The sequence below is a fragment of the Gymnogyps californianus genome, chromosome 10 (genome assembly GCF_018139145.2).
Source record: "Gymnogyps californianus isolate 813 chromosome 10, ASM1813914v2, whole genome shotgun sequence".
In the NCBI taxonomy this organism is placed as follows: domain Eukaryota; kingdom Metazoa; phylum Chordata; class Aves; order Accipitriformes; family Cathartidae; genus Gymnogyps; species Gymnogyps californianus.
In genome coordinates this window covers 17154972-17175745 of record NC_059480.1, presented here as the reverse complement: position 1 = coordinate 17175745, position 20774 = coordinate 17154972, and the positions used below count along the sequence as shown (strand labels likewise).

Here is a 20774-nt window from a genome sequence, read left to right as displayed (position 1 = left end):
TGAGCGAGTTGCCTTAGAGTGCCTGGAAATTTTCATTATAGGTGAGCAAAATTTCAACTCATTTGTCTACCAAATTAGAGCAAGGCAGGGGATGAACAGTAATAAAATTCCTCCTTGTTGAAACAGACCCATTCTTGCTCATTTGGAGAAAAAGAAAAGCCTCTTGTGTTTGCATGTGTTTTGATTTTGATGCTGCTCAAGCCTGGTCCCTCTCCTCTCTGAAGTCCTTGGGATATTTGTATTTTGTTCCAGTGGGAGGGGAATCTGTTGGCAGAATTTGGTTTAACACCATGGAGATTTCTTTTTATTTTGAGGGGGGGAGCAAGAGTTGCTTTTTTAACAATTTTTATTGTTCTAAAGGAAAGTTTGCTGCTTATTATCTCACAAGCTTTTATCTGGTGCTGAGTCATGGAAGTGAGAGAATGTGTAGGTGTCTTAGCATAAGAGAGAGTAATTCTGACATTTACATTTACAGACAGTTATGCTTTCCAGAAAACTTTTTTTTTTGTGGGTTGCAAAAGTGATTAATCTGCTGCTGAAACTGTCAAAGGAGGTTTTCTGTTTAAGAATTTTTTGAAAGAGAGAAAAATCTGTTTCTACTTATAGGAAATAATAAGGTAGAAATTGAAATGAGAAAAAAAATCATACTGAAAGAACAGACAAGAAAATGTTCCCTTTCCTAATGATATTTTTCCTTTTTCTTTTTATGTATCTATCCATCTGTCTATCAGCCTATATATCTATCTGTCTGTCTCATGGAAAAGTCGTGTGGACTTTGATAGATACAAAACTAAATAGAGTAGAATTATGGCTGAGTTCAGCATTATCAATCCCAGCTGTTAAAAATATCATGGGATCAGTTTAAAATCATTTGTATTTTCTCTTTAAAAAAAACTTATTTCAGTTTCTTCTTAGTTTTCCATCAGGCTGTTTAGCTTTTATCATGTTTTAAGCTTCTTCTGCAGTCTTGAAAACTACTGTTTTTTTAATGAAGTCCAAAATCCTCAATTAAACATTTCTCTGCTGTAGTAGTAGGATAAACTATTTATTTTCTTTTCCTTCTTCCATTTTTCCTTTTTTCCTTTTCCATCTTTTCCTTTTTCATAAAAAATTGCTGGTAGGTTTTTCTTTTATTATTAAAAAAAGAATTAATTACAGCTGAGGCAAAACCTTTCCTCCTTAGGATATATTCTCAGTGGTGAAAACTGTAGTGCTGTTGGAAGGTTAAAGAGAGCTTACCGGTTTCAACCAAATTTGTATAGACCATTGAAATCAACGGCATGATCTGCTGTGATTTTTGTTTGTTGTACCCGTTCCTAAGAACAAACTGGACATGAAATATTCAGGCTTTTTTCTAAGAAACAAGGCAGTGATGTTTTCAAGCGATCTTCCGGCAGAGTAGGGGTGGGGGTAGAATCATAGAATCATAGAAAGGTTTGGGTTGGAAGCGACCTTAAAGATCATCTAGTTCCAACCCCCGTGCTGTGGCAGGGACACCTTCCACTACATCAGGTTGCTCAAAGCCCCATCCAATCTGGCCTTAAACGCTTCCAGGGATGGGGCATCCACAAACTCTCTGGGCAACCTGTTCCAGTGCCTCACCACCCTCACAGTAAAGAATTTCTTCCTAACACCTAATCTAAATCTACCCTCAACAAAAACTTGAGCTACTTTCAGCATAGTTTATCCCTTTCTGAAGAGTATGATATGCTGCATCTGCCCAGCAAAAACTTTCTTTTGGGGGTGCCAGTGTAGCTGATGCTGTGTGGTTACTTAGAGGCAAGGTAGCTAAAGCAGGATGCTGCGCTGCAAGCTGTAGTTGACACAAGTAGCCTTGGACAGAGAGAATGAGTATCCATCATCTCACCTCCCACCGAGGAGAGCGTGCAGGGCAGAGGGGATGTCCTCTCCATGTCCACCTAGCTGAAGCCCTGAGCCCAACCCCAAATGCCACATCTGCTCGCTTGCTTTGGTTGGAAGGGTTGGTTTTGGTGTCTCCCTTGTCCCTGCTCTGGTGAAAGTGTCAGCTCTCCTCACCCCCCGTTTCTTACAGCTGCCCTTTGCCCCTCCCCAACCATAGTGCCTTCAGCTATGGTCCTTTGGCCTTCAGCAGGAAATTATTTGTGCCATGTAAGAGGAATATTGATTTTTACATCACGTGGCCCATGAGGCTTTGGAAATCACATGTTTTCCTGTTAGTGTGACTTATCTCTAGCTTTTAGGAAAAGGTGAGCTTTGGGCCTTGTGAGATTTCCTTTTTGGGGTGAATGGGGTCTGCATTGACATCTTTTCACTGGAAAGCCACGCACTGCAGCTGGACTTCTAAATTAAAGGGGGGAGGGAATTAGCCTGGCTTAACCTAAGTTTTGACAATTCCGTTGAGAGGCCAGTGACTCATTTAGAGAATTCAGCGAGTCCACAAGGGCTAGAATGATGCTTCTGAAAGCTTATAGAATGTCATTGCTTTGTGTTTTAACAATTGGGTCCTGCAGTGAATTCTTGTGGGTTGTTATGGAAAAGAGATTTATTGATGACTTGTGATGCCAGGACGCTTGCTCCGTGCATAATTTTTTTTTCTCTTAAAATACAAATACGTCATGAACCGCAAAATAAAAAAGATGCAATGCAAGCTAGAAATGAAATATGATTTAATCCCACCGTAAATTCAGATCCAGACCTGAATTCTCCCCACTCCCCTCGATTTCAGGTCTGGAGCTTAATTTGACCTGTGACAAACAAGAACGAAAGCCACAAAACTCCGTTTTGGATCCAAAATTCCTTGCAGTTTTTGGGCGTCCACTGCTGAGTTTTGGAGAGCGTTGAGCCCTTGTTAGAACATTGTTGAAGCCAAGCTGCTCAGAAGGACTAAATTAATACTCCCTAGTCCCAAATTTTTTAGCATTTAGTACTCCTGCCCCAGGGCTAGAAAGTCACTGTTTCAAATTCTGAAGTTAAAAATGTCAAAATCAGTTAGACTATAAATGCCAGTAGCCATCAGTATGCATTTATACATCCACCACAAGGAAAGAAGTGAGGAGAGAGCGAGGATATGTCTGTTTGTTTTGAATTAGCCCACTTGTTTTTAATTCCTAATGCAAAAGCTTTTGTGGACGGGTGCACAGATCAGGGTGCACAGCTGGCCTGAGAGCTGGACTGGTTGATGCTGCTGCTGTTATGTGCCGAGCTGGGTGCTTGGAATTGCTGAGGTTTAGTCCAATGCAGGCTATATTTAGCCTCAATTATAAATTTCATTTGCTTTCGTTCAGGTTGCAGCAGTATGAATTGCCAAGATCTCCTTACATGTTGAGTTTTAAGCAAAGCTAGATGATTATTACCTGGAGGAGGTTAGATCCGTAGGATTCATTACAGTTTGCATAGAAACCTCCGCTGTGTTCCCAGTGGGGAGAAAAACCCTCCAAATTCAGAGGCAGTAGTAGGCCAAATCCCGATCTGCAACAGCCAGCATATTTGGAGTGAATCTGCTGGAGTCAACAAACATGCTTAAGCTGGCACCAGTGTCACTGAGATCAGAATCTGGCTTGATATAAGGCACTTTTTAAAAAATGTAACTCAGGCAGCAAGAGGTATTGAAGAATATTCTGGTTCTCAGCTGTGACTGTGATAACCCAGTCAGCAGCCATGGAGCAAATGTCTTGGGATGTTATTTTGGTCTAAGAACAGTGTAAGCAAGGAAAACTATAAATCATAACTTAATCGGCTCATTAGGTCATTGTTGATGAAGTTTAGCAACCTTTTTTTTTTTTTCCTAAAACTGCTGAGCTGAGAGGAGTGTGGCATAGAAGAAAGCCTGGTATTAAACTAGTATGTGGGACTAAGCTGCCTCCAAAAAAGTTGACATTTTTGGACTAAGTATATAACCTATTCAGCAATATCAGTTGTTAAAAACACAGCTCTTGCATTCCGGTTAAGAATGAAGAGAAGATTTTTTTTGTTCTTTGGTTTTTTGTGTTTTTTATATTAAAACTTACAATGGCTATTTGTGGTTTTGTTGCCTCAAGGCATATTTAGGAAAACTGGATTAATTTATAATGCCATTTGCAACAGAAGTAAGCCTGGTGAGGCAATGGATTTGACATTGCTTTACACAGGCTTTTTAGAGTGATAGTGTTATGATTCTAAATTTTTATCAGTGTGTCTTTTGAGTAAACACTTTATTAACCATACATTTAATGTAATTATATGTTCTCTATGAAGAGAGGAAAATAGTGAGGAAACAGTGATTATTCTGAGTTAATACTTCAATTTAAAAATATTCTAACTTTCTGTATTGTTTTATACTGGAGTATTTCTGTGGTACAGATGGCATTTTTTTCTTGTGCTATAAAGTAATGCTCTCTCTTTCGCTTTCCTGACTTGTTACAGTACTGCCCTGGTGTTTTGACTAGACATGTTGCAGTGGGTAAATTCTATGTATCTTGGTGTATGTATTTATATACCTATAGAATAATTTAAACAGCCACAGCAAGTGAAAGAAAATCTTTCCAATCAGATAGATTTCTCAACATTGTACTTGGAGTCTGTGATATTGTGGAAAGACTAAGGTATTTCGGGCAGTGGTGATAACCCAGGCAGACGGATAAATGAGGGAATGTTCCACTCCACTTCCCAGAAGGAGCCATCTGGGAAAACAGTTAAATTTGACCTGTTGTTGGAGCTCGTCAGCCTTTTGGAAAGGTGTACATTGGACCTAATAGGGAAATAACCTCTCTGTCGCATCTGCCTGTCTTTTATGGTTTTTTTTGGTTGAGCTGTTATTTTTTTGGTGAAGCTGTATAGCTTTTCTCTGTTGCTAACCACTCAAGTTACTAACTTGAATCATTTTGTAGCCCGCTAAAAATATTGGCGGATGATGGTGGGTTCTGGACCTCAAGTGAACCATAAGAAAGCAGATGTTGTATGAACACGGAATTGTTCGCTGATGCTTCTGCTCTTCTGTACTACTATTCGTGCAGGCTTTAAAATGTGGGGAAGAGAAGAATAAAAACACATGGTTTTCACAGGAAATAGAGACAATACTAACATTCGAAAATGTTTATGCCCTGTGGTAGGATAATTTTTTAAATCTGGTTTAATAGAGTTTTGGAATTTGAAAAGATAAATAGGTTATAAATGCAAGCAATGCGGCAAATAAATGGAATCGTAAACAAATAACAAGTAACACAAAGTAAACCAAGTAGTGTCTGAGTGCGTATGTATTTCATATTATTTTATGTGTGCATATGCACACTCTTTTAATGTTCTCTAGAATTAATAAAGGAAGAAAGCTTGCATACTCTATAAACACTATAAAATTCCTCTGCAATTTAGTAGGAAATGAGAAGATTTTCTAGAGTTTTTGGACTGTTCTTTAAATCAGTTGTTCAACACACAATAGAAAAATGATAACTTTTCCATATAAGTTGTAGAAAACTTCTCCAGAAGACTTCATGAGTACATGTATTTTGTCCTGTCAATCACAGGTGCACATCCCTTCCCCTCACTCACGCATCTTCCATTATACCTTTTTAATCCATTTTTATAGTCATGATACACATCTATGGATAGTGGCATAATCTGTATAACCCTCCGACCTGCCCATATTTATCATGCACATGAGCTTCTTTTCCATTACAAATAGCAAGTTATAAAAGGAAGAAAAAAACGTTTTTAAGTCTGTGGACAGTGTAATTATGATACTTTAAGCTTTACTAGCTTAGTAATAGCAAAAGTCATAAAAATACTTTGCTTACCCAAAGTTCTTATTTATAGGGAGGTGGGGGCTTCCCCCTTGTCAGACAGCGCAACCTTTTGGCTAAATTAAGCAAGGAGACTTGTTCAGCCCGTTAGAAGGGCCCAGTTTGCTGAATGGAAATGCTTTGGACATTCCTGCGTTACTGAGCCTTAGAGAACGTGCTCCTTAAGGAGCTCAGTTTTACTGTTCCATGCACATAGTGACTTGTGTTCACATGGTACTGTTCTGCCCTCTTTGGGGTCATCTGTTCCGGGATTGTATTCAGTAGTTCTGCGTTTTGATGTAACCAAAGAGCTGTGGTGCACAGCTCCTTACGTAATTTATTGCTGAGTTGATGTGCCACCGGTTCAGCCAGTGCAGGGGGCTACAGTTGCGTGTTCCTGAGGTCCAGAGCGGTACAAATTTGTCGTTTTAGTGATGAGAGTGGGAAATTACAGAAATATCCCAAGATGAATTCAGAAAATACTTAACTGCTCATGACTGGCATCTTCTGAGGCTTTTTGACAAAGATATTTCTTGTGCTGATATGTTCTTGTAGATGAAGTTGCTACTGCATTTGAACTGGTCCAGTGGAATTGCTTAAATAGGAGAGTTTTAATCATAACTAGCCCTTTCAATGAATTAAGCTAAAATTATGGCCCTTGACTGTCCACCAGAGCTAGAAGTATTTAGGTCAATTGTTTGCACATCTTTTAAAACGGGTCTCTCACATAGTCCTTCTCATAAATACCAGATGATCACTCATCAGAAAGGGAAAAACAAATAAAAAAGCTCATAGTAGTCATCGTAGTGATAGTATTGGGGTAAACAAATAAAAAAGTAAATACGAAACCGAGAAGGAAAAGCAAAATTCTTCCCTGGCATAACACTGTTGTGTTTTGGAGACCAAACTTTTCAGATGTGTTCAGGCTCTTTGGAATTAATGGAGTGTTGGAAAGTGGAAACCCAGATTGCCTAAAACACTTGACACCCGTACTGAAAGCTGAACCAAGGTGTGTGTCTATAACTGTGCACGTCAGTTGTGAAAGGCTGTTTTCCATGATAAAATATTGGAGGTCAACTTGTTATCACCTTTTCTTTTGTGCATCCTCTTCTCCCTTGTGTTTCAAGTTGGGCTGTCACAAGGAGTACAAAAGAGGTTGTGAACAGAAACATTAACAACTATGTTGACTCCTTTTCCACCCGCAGTAGCAGCTGAAAAACAGATCAAAGCTGAGAAGCAGTTGTGTTCTTGTAACACTTTATGGCATCTGTAAGGTATTCTCTTCATTTGAGAACCAGAGATGAACACTTTATTAGATTTCTCCTCCTCTTCTTTTGGTATAATGCCTAGGAGCAATCCGTTTGAATACCGTGATAGCTTCTGGTGATCAAGCCAACAAGCTGAATCCCATATAAACGCATCTGGGAAGTATGAGTGTGGCTGCTGATCCATGCACAGCCCATGCCTCTGTGACACTCGCTTGTCAGCTGTAAACTAGAAATGAGAGAATGATGAAACTGTAAAGAAAAGCTTCATCCGATTATAAACGTGTTTTGGCTGAGGGTTTTAAGGTTTTGGACCAGACTTCAAAATTTTGGACTGAATTCTAAGGGCATTTTGACACCTAAAGAAATCTGTGTTAGCAGCTTTGCTGCGTGCACCACATAGCAGCAGTGCGAAGGGGACTGACGTGTCCTCGGTGTGCTTGGCCTACTATCTGGACATTATAAAGAAGGCCAGAAAATCCTGTATATTGAAAATGCATCAGGTATGCTGCATGGAAGCAGCGCATCTGCCCAGGATCTCTGGACATTCAGCAACCCAGCTGGAGCTCTACCAGGACTCCAGGCATCTGCAAGTCCCAAATGAAAGGCCAGATTTCTCTTTTTCACCCAGATGTTATTTCAGACAGAAAAAGAGGATATGTTCAGGGGAACCTGGCCATACATTATCACTAGCAAGGCAGCTTGTTCAAATACAGAATTTGAAGTCAGCAGGAGTTAGATGTGTCTGCACATCAGGAAACCCCATAAAATGCCTGTTCACATTTTCAGGTACCTAAAGACCCAGGTTTCAAAGCAGAGTATTTGATTTTTCTCTGGGGTTATCCTTCCCAAATTGAGGGGGAGCTGGGATCTGCTACCTCAGGCAGCAGGGAGGCTCAGCCCAGCTGCTGCTCCTGGCAAGGCAGCAGCTCCAGTTCCAGCAGGAGCCACTGTTCAGCATGGAGGTGGAAAAGGAGGTGGGAAAGGGCAGCCCACCCACGTCACCCCCCTTCATACACTGGAAATGCCTTTGCAGCCCAGCCTCTCGGTCTTCCATTGGCTGCACGGCGTGTCAGGGTCCTGGCTGATCGTCTGAGCTGCTGGCACTCAGAAATCCCCTTGGTGTGCAGCACTAGCTGAGCTTGAGTGGCAGTGCGCTTAATGCAGGGAAAAGGTATCTGTGCTTCTTACAATCACGTCAAAATTACCTGCTTATTGTGGAATTTGTCTCCACTAACTTGTGCTGTCTAAATATTCAGTGACTTGTCTTGGCTGTTTTTATGCTTCTTTTACAGTCAGTGGAGTGAAGTAGATTCCCCCAGTGGATGATTCATCTCCCCTGTTTTAGGCTTCAATATTAGAATGGGATAAATGACCCCGTGGAGATGCATTTTGCAGAGGGAGCTTTAAGCACCTCCAGCTAGCTGAGGTGAATAGCAATCTGCGGCGTCAGGAGAAGCCAAGTTAATTTTCCACCCTTCACTGCCTTTCCCACCCAGGCCTCCAACCGCCACCACCACTGAGCGATACTTAAAAGATTTCAGCTGGCACGTGCCTGAGCTGGCCTCGTGTTTCAGTCCGGCTTGTGCTGGTGGACCATGCAGAAGAGTGGCTGAGTTATGAAGAGAGATGCTGTGCCTGCGCTGTGAACTGGCAGTCCCCTGGGAACGCTGCATCCTGGGTTCAGCCGGCCGGTAGTTGCCAGGTTTCTGCCTTTCGAGGAAGAGGGGTTGTTTCATTCCTATCCTGGAGTAAATAGTGACCGAAATGCTCGAAAAAGGCAGCCCCAGCTAGAGCTGTGGTTCTCAACCTATGCTCTGCAAACCCTGGGGGTCCGTGAATCACTCCTAAGGTAACCAAGAAGAATTCAGTGAAAGGTAACCTAAAAAACCATATTTATTGTCAGTAGATTAACTCTCTCCGTAAAAGAGCTTGTCTCTCCTGAAAAACATTTGGGGGCTGCCGAGCATAAAAGTTGAAAACCACTGAGCTGGAGTAATGTATCTTTATATGTGATAATTTGACAGCTAAAGGGCTAAAGCTATTCAGCTGTACCTTTATGAAAAATCCCTAGAGAATTCAATAGAATGTGATAAACTTTGTGTTGGCATTTTTGATCCAGTCTGTGAAACTGAGTAACTGAAGGGATTCTATAGAAAATACTCCACAAATGCGCAAAATAAAATGAGAATGAAGTCCTTTTCATAAGGGTTCCAGCTGATCATATAGAATCATGCTCCTGCTGTAGACTATAGTTATTCTGTACTCTTTTTAAGATTTAACCCCGACAAATGGTATAGAATTATAGGCTAATTTCTGTAGAACAACAGGTTTCATCCCTAGTACCTATGTGATGACTTTTTAGTTGTAAGTATACATTGAATTTAATTTAAGATCTGTGTAAATAATTTCTACATAATGAAGAGTCACACAGATACTCAGGATTTCAGGTTTCCCCACCAGGGTAGCTTTGAATCCAGGTACCCAGCTTTGACAGTCAGACCCCTAGAACAGCACGGGTTTATCGCAACACCATAGACTTCTCATATGATGGTTGGTACAAGAAACTCCTGCAAATGTTTATAAACTTTCACTGCATTTAAGAAGACAGGGCAGGAGTTACCAAGCAAAACGATTCCCCTCATGGTTACACATGGTAACTTTTTTTAGGAGAAGTGTTTTGGGGGTTTTTTCCTCCCACGTTGATAGAGTTTTACTTGATTTTGTCAGTATTAGTTCACCTTTATTTGAACTGCTGGATAATTCATTTGTAGAAGAGGCAGTACATTTAGGTACTTCCATCTGTGTTTAAACAAGGCTCTTGTGCTTTCCCCATTAAAAAAAAAGATTTTTGTATTATAATGCTTGTGGTAGATGAGGTTCTGAATTTAACTCCTTCCTACTCTAGTTTCTCTTAACAACTCTGCGTTATCAGCACCTGGGGTTTCTAGTTTACTCTCTCTTTGCAAATATGAATTTGCAAGAAGGGGTTGATGGTAAGTAGCGTGGTTCTAATTTGCACTTGCGAAGTGTGTCAGACAGTTTCATCTAGTGCATGGCGAGCAGAGGAAAGCCTGTCTTCCTCTGAAAACAGCCCTTAGAGGATGTCAGAGAGCGTGTTTGGCTGCGATAGTCACTTGCAAATGCAATATGGTTTTGAAATGAGCTGTCCAGGAGCTGCTGGAGGAAGGGACGCCTGCACTCCTATGAATCCACTCTTTGTCTTTGTCTTTCTCCTTTTTCTTCCTCCTATTTCTACTTGTTTTCATGCTTCTGGGCTGTCACTTCAATGCTCTTGGATGAGTCTACTTCATTGCGCTGGTAGAAGTTCTGTGGGCTCATTTGGATGAAACATTTGTGACAGTCATCTGTTTTGCTAGGACTGTACCCAGTGATATAGGTAGCCCGTTCAGCTTTCTGTTCCTTACTCCTTCTCCATCTACCTGGCATCTTTATAGTCTCATCCATCCCTGCTATCCTCCTAGTGCCTTCCAGACATCTGTTGAAATCACTCTTCCCTGTGGTATCCGAGTACCCTTTTCTCAGCCTTCCGCACATGCCTGTCCTCAGAGCAGGAATCTTGTCCATAGCTCATGTGCGTTTATAAAGTCTTTTCTTAATCCATTAATAATCTAGAGGTTTAAGCGTGGGGTGATATTTGAGTGCATGGCTGGACATACAGAAGGCTGGACTGTGGCCACCCTTCTCTCTCCCAGGCAAAAGGGCAGAGGATTATGGTGATACCTCACCTGTGCCCTTGGTCAGGAGCTACAGCCAATTTGTGTCCCCATAAATCGTCAGCGCTCCAGTAGTGTTAAATTCCCTCTAACCTGTCCCATTTCTCTACTACACCACATTAACTAGCCTTACACCCTCTTCCTCCCCCTAAAGCCCAGCTTTCATCACACACTTGCCCAGCACCCTCAGAGGAATTCAGAATGAGTCACACAGGGCGCCTCTGGGGACTCCTACTGATGCAAACTTCCTCCTCCTCAAGGCAGCCTGTGGTTTGAATGCCACAATGCAGCCAGTACTTGTTAGCTCGAGCCTTCGCTGTGAAGTTGATGGCAAAGCTTGGTCTCTGGCCTGGGCACCCCCAACTTGCCACCTTCCTTCACTGGACTCTGGTGCAAGAGGGGAGACTCTCGGCTCATCCTCTTTGTAGTGTCAAACATGGGAGATGCTCAGAGCCTTTCAGAGTGCCAGTCAATAGTCAGTGAGGGGTTTTTTGGAGAAAGGGGTTATTATTCATTCTTAAGGTGTATTCCAGTCCAGGCAGGAGACTGGCGTCAACACATTAAGTGAAGTGATATGTGGATGTTTATATGTAAGATTAAAGTCCCCCGGTTCTTGGGATGGAATAGACTTCCATTGCAAGAGCTTTACTAGCAGTCTGTCATCACCTGCTTCCAGAGTCTGCATTCAGAAACATAAGATGTGATGAATAGGGATCATTTATGTTGTTTTGGTTTGGGCTTTCCCGCTCCCCCTGATAGGCCATTGTCTTTAAAACATTATCTACCTTCTCCCTCTTGACATGGAAAAGAAAAATGCTTTTCTGGTGGTAATTACACAGTGCCGCATTGTGGACCTTTCATCCCATTACGGTAAGTGGACAAACTACTGTCATTTACAAGAATGAAATAGGTGAGGAAATGGGAAAGTTTCTAGCACTCCCGGGCATAAATGCCAAGCTGACATGGGAGAGCAATTCCGACAGAAAACAAATTTTTTTTGCTAGCAATGAGTGCTGGTGCAGTTGTACTCTGATGCAGGGATGGAGGAGTGCTTGCTTCTCGTCAGCTGTTTCAGAAATAGAAGAATCAGGCAGTATTAATGGAGGGCTACAGACCCTTAACCTGTCTCTGCCCTTGCAGTTCAACTGAGACATGCTTCAGCTCTTCCTTGCTCTCAGTTTCAATCTCTCTTCAGTCTGTCTATGTACTGCCTTGTCATGGATCTGTTGGCAAGGTCATGGTTTGAATACATTGAGATGTTTTTTCTCCAGCAGAAGTTTGCTGCCTTATTATTCCCCACCTCTGCATACACACCTTTTACATCTCTCAAAACAGATTGATGCTCTTATTTGCCTGATTTTTTGCTCATTTATAGTGATTCCTCATGGGAGGTTTACTCTCATGGGAGATTTGTCCTGAAGGTGTGATTCTAGGAGTAAGGTCTTTACCAATGCATCAGCAAAAATGTATTTGCACGTCACCAGGGAAGAGCTACCGGTTGAGCAGTAGAGCTTCCTTATTCCTTTGGTAGACTTCCTTGTGGGCTGTGGACTAGAAGTTGAGTGGTTTGCTCTTATCTTCCTTTTCTTCATATGTGGTTGCCAAATGTTGGGGGGGGGGGGGGGTGGTGTCTGCCTTTCTCCTACCTTCTATGGAAGGTGAGTTTGGTACCCTTGGAGGCCCAGAGAAATGGGTGGTTGAAGTTCCTCTCCAGCCACTGGCCTGGGTTGGTTTGGCAGCAATTTATTGCCGCCACCTGCTGACCAGGCAGAGGATTTCTCTGGCCTGGGTAGAGCTTGTGCGTGGGGTGTCCTGATGAGCCCGCACCGCTCTCTCCCCGGTCCAGCAGTCCCAGCAAGAGGATGATGAGTAGGTAGAGGTGAGGGTGCCTGCATAAAGCAGGAACACCTGGGGACAAACACAAGATTGGTCATTTAGGGAAAGATGGAATGTGCCTTAGCGTGAACACAACCATCGGTGAGGGCTGAGCTGGTGTGACTTTGGGCTGCTGTGAACTTGTAGGTTATCAAGCGGATCACAGGTGAGATCAAGCCCGGTGCAGGAAGTCTGGATGACATATAACCTCACATAACTATGGTGTTAAGTGCAACAGCAAAGAAATACTGTCAAACTGCATGTCTTCACTTTAATGCATCTCTGTATAGGAAGGCATGAAATTCAGGTACTCTTTCAGCATAAAGGAAAATAGAGAGGCAAGAAATTTTACCTAATCCTAAACTCCAGAAATTCAAGTTTGCTCTTTTTTGATTTAGTGAAAAGACTTAAGGGTGATCTTCAGTGTTCTTCAGAAACTGTTTTACATTGTTAGCTCTTTAACAAAGAAGTCCTTTCACACCAGTGTTTTTGGATGTGGGATTTAAATAAGAAGTAAGCCAGACAAACAAGTACATTGGACAGAAGGATGTACGATGCCTATTAGGAAAGTGTCACTGCACTAAATCTTCATTTGGTGGCCAAATCGCAGGAAGCGGCAGCACTTGCTGTGAACCTCTTCCCTGGCTGCCCGAGCGCTGCTGTGCCCAGAGCGCCGTTGCAGGGTTACGTGGCTGCCATGGTGGGAGCTGACTTCTGAAGCTCTCTGGAATCCTGGCCCGCTTTCTGCCCTTTAATGAGGCATGTGTAACATTTGCCTTCTCTGGGGTAACTCCAGGCTTTCAACCAGCAGTGCTTAGGAGCAGAACCAGGGACAGGGACACCTCCGTATTTTGCTTTGATCTTGGGAGCTGCTTTTAGGCCATCTCATTCTGCTGCCTCCTGCGTTGTTGAAGGAGCTCCCATATCGGGGGCAGTACCCCACAAGTGCTCTAGGGACCCAAGGAATTTCATGTCTCCTTAGAGACTGTAATCTCATTTTCTCTCTTTTTCAAAACACTCTCATTTTCGGAGGAATGCATGGGTTTTCCCCTAATTATTCTCCAGCAAGTCTCCCTTTTTCTTGCATTTATTGCTTTTTAGTTTGTTTGTTTGGAGGCAGAGGAGAAAACCCCAAGGAGAGACGAAACACTGTGCACGGCAGTTCTGCTCAGCTGCCGCGGTGCCGTCCCTGTTCTGTCAGAGCAGGGAAAGGTTGCTATTACCATTTTATAACGTGGTCTCAGGTACATTCCTGCTTTCCTAAGCAGTTTGAGTTGCTGCACAGATGTTACTGTAAAACCCCATTTCCACTTAACCCCTCGCTGCTCGACCTGACGCCTGAGCGGCCCCTCCTGCTGACGCTGCGGCTCTCTCTCCTTGCTCCTTAGGGCTCCGGGACCTCGAGCAGCTCTGCCGCCACCACCCCATCCGTGTCCACCCCTGTCACTGGCCACAAGCGGATGATCATCCCCAACCAGCCTCCTCTCACCGCCACCAAGAAGTCCACCACCAAGGGCCCAGGGCAGCCGGCGCCTATCCCAGTCACTCCCGTCGGCACCCTGAAGCCGCAGCCGGTGCCGGCCTCCTACGCCACGGCCTCCACCCCCAGCCGCCCAGCCTTCAACATCCAGGTGAGGACGGCGCAGCCCAGCCCACACTACCAGCCGCCCGGCCCGCAGCCCGCACACTATGGCAGCCTCGGGCCCGGCCAGCCCTACGCTCCCCCGCCGGCCCGCCCGCCTGGCGCCCCGCAGTATGGCCCTCCGCAGCCCCACGGGCCCGACTACGGCTACACCCCGCCGCCTGCTCGGCCCTCAGAGCCCACCTACAGCTATGCACCTCCGCAGGGCCGCTACCAGGACCCCTACTATGGGGGGTACGGGGGGAGGAATGGCTCCGAAGCGCCCTACGTGCCACAGAGCTCCTGGAAGGCCGAGCCAGCGTATCCCGCTAGTAACACCGTGGGCCAGGCTCCTCCTGGGCTCTACCAGCCACCCAGCACAAAGAAGACCTACATCACCGACCCGGTGCTGGCCCCACAGCCGCCCGCACTTCAGCAAAAGGTAGGAGACATGGGCGCTCACCGGCCTCCCTGGGGGAGCGGAGAGCCACATGGCTGAACGTGCCCTGGGACCCTCCCTGAAAGGCGGCGTGGGGGGTTAAATGGTGCCTGTGGGAGCTCGGGGCAGGTCTCCCTCCATGTGGCTTCTTAAAAGCTGGAAATAGGGAACTCTCATCTGCTTTGAAAAGAGGCTTTTTTGGGGCTTAGAGACGCTGTCAGCCTCGAAGGGTGAGACGGTGTCATGTGCGGAGGCATGGTGTCACCCTGCGGGCAGGAGGGAGGTTTCGTCTCTCTGACATGCCATTAGCCGAGGAGCTCGCTGGCCGTACCTCCATACAGCATTGCTGCACTTGGGTCTTCCCTTCTGGGCCCTCCCAAAATCAGATGAGAAGTTGGGTGTGAGCTTCTGCTCCGTGTGCTTGTGGACATCTCTGATTCACCGGATAAATCCTTCCTCATCTCAGGCAGATAGGAGGTACACAAGAAGCTGGTTTTGATTGTGGTTCAGAGTGATTGCAGAGGTTGACCTCTGGTGTGTCGCTGTTCAAAAATCACTTATCGCTGAAACCACATGGAAATGAGTTCCCACAGAGCTCAGCTCTGATTTTCCTTTCAGGTGATGGTACGCCGGGTGGCCTCCATCCACTTGAGCCGGTGCCCGGACCTCATAAAGTGAAGCCAATTTGAAATCGAAAGTTAAACTGGTCTGCCTGGTTTCTCTGCCCAAACTTTGACCCTGGCTGGCTTCTGTCGCTTCAGCTGGCCGTTTCTAATGTGGCTCTGGGGGGACACAGGCACTTCAGCTTTGTGGGGTCCTCGTAGTGTATGATGAGCTTAGGCTCCACCGAAGGGTGAGGACGGCCAAGCCCAGGCAGGAGGCAGTGAAGCCATCGCTGTGTAGGCCCACCCTGGCTTGTCTCAGCACGTCCCTGCTCTTCAGCTTGTGGGTGCTCACAGGGAAAGGGAAAAAGCTTCTGACACATAACAGAAAGTCTGTCCTTCTGGCATTTCCTTTACTAGCAGCATACAGACTGTTTTCCCTGAATTCCAGATTTCCTGACAGTGGGAACTTTTGAAGGCAAAGATGTTTCTCCAGGCAGTTTAGAGAGGGCAATAAATTACAAAAGTCCTTGAAATATTATCTACTAGCAGCTAAGAAACTGCTTTTTCTCTTTTCTTTCCCTTCCTTACCAAGAAGCTGGGAGTGGCGAGAGAAGTAATAAACTCTTGGCTCTGCAGGTACTTGGTGTAGAGCTTAGATTGGAAAGTAGTGAAAGACACAGAATTTGCACATAGCCTTAACTGGTGTAAATTGTTGTGGTTCCAGTGGAGTCACTGAGGAAATGCTGAGGTACAGCAGATCCATATTTAGATTTTTATAGATACAAGTAGGCTTATATATATAAAAAATTTTAAAACTTTAGTTCAGTCAGCATCTCTATGGAAACGCAAATCATCTCGAACCACAAACAGCACAAGCCTGTTAGTCTCATTTGCATTACAAAGCTGGAGGGACAATTTAATTTAGCTCAAGTTTGGGGTTTCATGTATGCATATATATATTTATATATATATGTTTGTGTGTGTGCACGTGGCATTTGCAAATACACATGCAGAAATACTTCATATATATCTCTATAAAAATAATTCCAGTTCTTCTGCAAAACAGACTATTATCTGTTTGGTGATAAATCCCTCCAGAACTTTCATTCCCTTCCAGCCTGCTAAATATCTGTGTTATTACCTATTTCACTTTTGAACTTACAACTCTTCTGTAACATATTGGTAGTAAACTCTACTTGATTGCTGCTTTGTAACATACATAGTTTAATTGGTGAAGAATTGAAGGTGATCTTACAGTCTAACAGGAAACGCTCAGTAGTAAAACACTGTATGCTTTGCCAATGAAGCAGTGTTGTCCAGTTCTACCGCATGCTGTTCTCTTCCTTTGCAAACTAACTCATTCATAAAATCAACTTTTGGAATGATTTTATTTAAAGGGAAAAGAAGGAAGGCTATGTTAGAGCCAGATATCTGATAGGGGGAATTGTCACTGTAATTTGACTTGTTGGCTACAATGTGAATTTTAATTTCCTATGCACAACTGGCTTCTGGCTTCTGCATTTTGTTGTGTTTTGCCTTTTCAAAGTTAGTTGGAGGCCTTTCAGTTAAGGAAGTTGATTTGAGAAGCCAGGGTAAGCAGCAGGCATTAATACATGTCACATAAAATGCAAGAAGACCTTTAGGAATTTTTCCTCTTGCAAGGGAATGATCTTAAAATATAAAACAATTTCTAAATCGATTCAAAAAAGTGCATTCTTAATTTTGAACACACTTTGTGTGCAAAATATTAAGGATGTTTTAACAAATCCATCTCAGATTAGAAGTTCATGGTCCTTAATTCTAATATATACCATGATCCATCACTGTGAGAGGTAAAATTTTTCATTAAATTTGTTTAGGGTTTTTAAAGAGTAAAAAAAAAAAAGGATGTTTGTATTTTGCATTCTGGCTAGGAAGAGGTTCATGGTACTGTGGCTCTGTGTTTTTTGCTGCGTACCTGAAGTCGCTGCTGATCCAAAATAAATCTGGATCGGTATGGGAACAGCAAATAATCTGTACTGGTTTTTAAAGCCCGCTTGAGAACAATGAGTTTTACTCACACACAACGCTGCATTGCCTTCTGTCCTTGGGCCAGTTATAGAAGTGAGAGTCATGCATGTGAAACCTCTGTGCCTTTTAGTCTTTTGTAGCACCCCATCTGGCATTAATGCCCAAGTCCTAGTTAGGAAATGAAATAGTGGAGTGCATGTCCTCATTTAAACCTCCATGTGCTTCAAGGGCATTCCTGGCCAAAAACCTCAGGAGGTTTCTCCTCTGGGTGGTAGGTGGTGGGGATTTCTGTAGGAGCAGCAGTGGAGTTGTCATGAGGCCATCACAGACACATGTGACACAACCGGCTACTCTCGTGCTTTTTGCTAGCGGTGCTGTGCCTGCTCAGACTGAGTTAAAATCTGAAGCCTCTCTCTCTTAACTTCTCCCCTCCCAAAGGCCAGAGAGCACAAGACCAGGGTGACTCATTAGGTATGCTGATCTCTGGCACCAGGATGTCCACAGTAGAAAACAAAAATGGCAAAGCCAGTTTCTGACATGGAGAATTCCTGCAAGTTTGCCCTGTGGCCAAAACAGAGTTGACAAAACTCCCACTACTGACTAGCTCAGCTATCATCAAATGTTTCTGTGCTGGACTGGTTAAGACACCAAATACCCTTGTCAAGCTCTCATATCTCCAAATAGGTCTAGGTCCTTTCACTGGTTTTGGTCATGTTTGAGTGTTTTTGAGACACTATTGTGTATCTCCCAGATGGCTTTGTGGACCTTTCAGGGACCTCATGTGGCTCCTGGTGTATTCAAGGGGTGGCCACTGTGGACACCTGGCAGCTCTGTTCTTCCTAGATCTCGGATCCCTTGTATTCTCCTTCCTCTTTCTGCATCTACTCATAGGCCTGGGGAACCACATTCATTCGTAAAGGGACCTGCACATTTTCAGCATCCAGACTGGGTGCCACTGAAATCACTTGAGACAACTTGTGGTTTTGGTCCAGAATGGTGGAAATCTTAATAAAAACATTGATCTCGTGAGAGTGATCTGCCAATTTGGGGAGGACAGAAGTGTCTTGTAGCTCTGATTTAGTACAGCATCCAAATCCATGCTCCTATGCTGTGGATTTGCTGGAAGGAGTAAGGAAGCAGTGTCCCTTTGGTAGCTGTGTCTGTTCTAACATGGCACAAGTGTACGAGTTCCCTAACCTGGTTAGCCCACACCAGCCACGAGTCCTGTTGTCCCCAATTACATATATACAGGCATCGGTGCATATGGAACATGACCTTCTCTTCAGACAGCCCTTCAGTGTTGTGCACGGTTCTAGGTGAGCGCTGTGGAAATTAAGTGGGGAGACAGCTGGAAATCAGGAGGTAAAGTTAACAAGGCAGCTTATGCTTTTGGCATGGTTTAGGTGGTGGTGGCCGCTCGTGATTAGCAGACCTCAACCACCGCATCGTTTCCGCACTGCTGGAGGTTGTGTTTCTTTGCTGCCTGCTGCAACCAGCATCAGCGCAGTCTCATGAAACTTGCAGTGCCCAAAAGGGGACTGTGATGGCTCGCTGTTTTCTCATTTTACACAGCTTTTGTCAGTTTTTCCACTGATTTAATACCTGTGATGGAGACATTCACTTGGAAGTTTCATCTTTGCCTCAGAAACATCTGCTCACCAGTGTCCTTTGCTATGACTGATGCACTTCTCTTGTACTGGTTTAATAATTTTTACAGTCTGCCATCATTCACATAAAGTAGATACCTCCGGCACTTGCGTTTGAACTGAGACTAATGCTCTTGCTCTTTGCTGTTAATCTAGCGACTAGGAATTTTTTGTTCTCTGCAGATGAATAAATGCAATCTGCCAGATTCCCTCCTGCTGTCACAGGGATATATTCTTTCTTAGTGTTGCTTTTTGCTTGTGGAGAAAGGCAGGCAGCTTGCTGTACACGGCCTGCCTCCTCCTGAGTGTCTTCTCCCCCGAAATCTCACATCTCCACCCAAGTGTCCTCTTCCCAAAAGTCACATATCGAAAATTTCCACTGGATGGGATTCAGAGACGGTGTAAAATGATGGTTGAAGTTGGTTTTCTGTCAGTGTGAGACAGTGGCTTCCTATAGTTTTAAAATGCTAAAATATAGCAAAACCAAGTAAAATGAAAAAGGCTTATTTAAAATATTCTACTTTGGCATTTAATGAATTAAAAAAGACAGAAAGCTAATGTAAAATGAAATAAAAGGTGAAATTCTGAAACTCAGAGTTGAATTTGTGATTTCAATGTGACATTTCAAAATTTCCAGATGAATATGCAGTTCCTTTCTACCCTGAGAATAGCAACAAATGTCAAAATGTTGACATTCTTCATAAAACGGTGATTCCGAGTTCTAACCAGCACTAGCTGTATATCAGCTGCTGACTCTGTGATTGCTTCTGGGTGGATTAAATTAAATGCTGTTGCTTCTGTTAAAACAAGGAGGAGGGGAAGAAGGCAGTGGTGTCTAACAATGAGATGAGAAGCTCAGAGTTAGGACTTGGTGGTACTGTGTGGCATTGAGAATGATGTTTTCCTCTTCAAGGTATTATAAATTTCTGCATCAAAATCTTTGTGGAGTTCTTCAGGATTTTCAGGTGAAAAGGTGCTGGCAAGAGGTGCAAAGCGGTGTTTTCAGAATGGCATGCTTATCCTGACTGCAGGAGTCTGACACAGTCTGGTTTATACCCTAAGCTTTTGAAAGAGCCCAATTCTTGGCTTGAAATGTGTTTAACATTTTCGTTTCAGAACATTACTGTTTGTTCGTTGTATTGTATTTTTATTATTTAAGCATTCCATATACTAGCAGGAACCAGCTGATGACAGAGCAATTAATCAGATTTGCCTCTTAGGAATCATATATTTGAGTTGCTTCCCTGAAATAGAGAAACAATGAGTTGCCAAACAATTACCTTGAAGTTAAAGATAACAGCGAGCCTGCGGTTACAGGAGTAAGTCAGGTCAGCATATACTGAGAAACCAACTTTAATTTACAGCTTCAGGATGCAGCTTTTGCAGCTGTAGCCTTTAGTGAGCCACAATGGGTTAGTAATATAAGAGGAATAATTGAGAAAGAGGCTTTTGGCATAATACCTGGATGTTCTTTCTTGTTCCTTCTTAAAATAAGCTGAGGACAATGCCTCCATACATGATAAGGCATGGGGCAACCTTGAAGTTAATTAAGGGCTCTGTTTCTGTGCTGTTTAACTCTTAATAACCAAGCGTCTACCTTGACAGATACTGCCAGATCATGTTACAGTCTAACAGATAAGGATTTTGTATCTGAGGCCATAAAATGTAGTGAGAGTATGTTTACCTATAGGTGGAAAGGAACATCTGATGGAGAGGCTGTCTGGTTTTCAAGCAACGGTGCTTGCCTGAACCCTGGGGCCAGCTGAGCTCAGGTCTCTAATGGGCAGCCTGGTCTGTAGCACGATGAGGCAAGGATGATTGGCCTTGCTACCGGTTCACAG

General features: G+C 43.7%; 1 protein-coding gene across 5 annotated transcripts in view; it reads left to right on the top strand.

Annotated features, from left to right (window-relative positions):
* The window catches only part of LPP (LIM domain containing preferred translocation partner in lipoma), a 365538-nt gene that overhangs the window by 232559 nt on the left and 112205 nt on the right, over positions 1-20774 (top strand). For 4 of the 5 annotated variants that reach the window (XM_050902578.1, XM_050902579.1, XM_050902577.1 and 1 more), the window contains one exon: positions 14001-14675. In XM_050902578.1, coding sequence (XP_050758535.1) covers positions 14001-14675 — 675 coding nt within the window. The remainder of the gene's footprint in view (positions 1-14000; positions 14676-20774) is intronic. The other variant, XM_050902581.1, reaches the window with a different exon arrangement.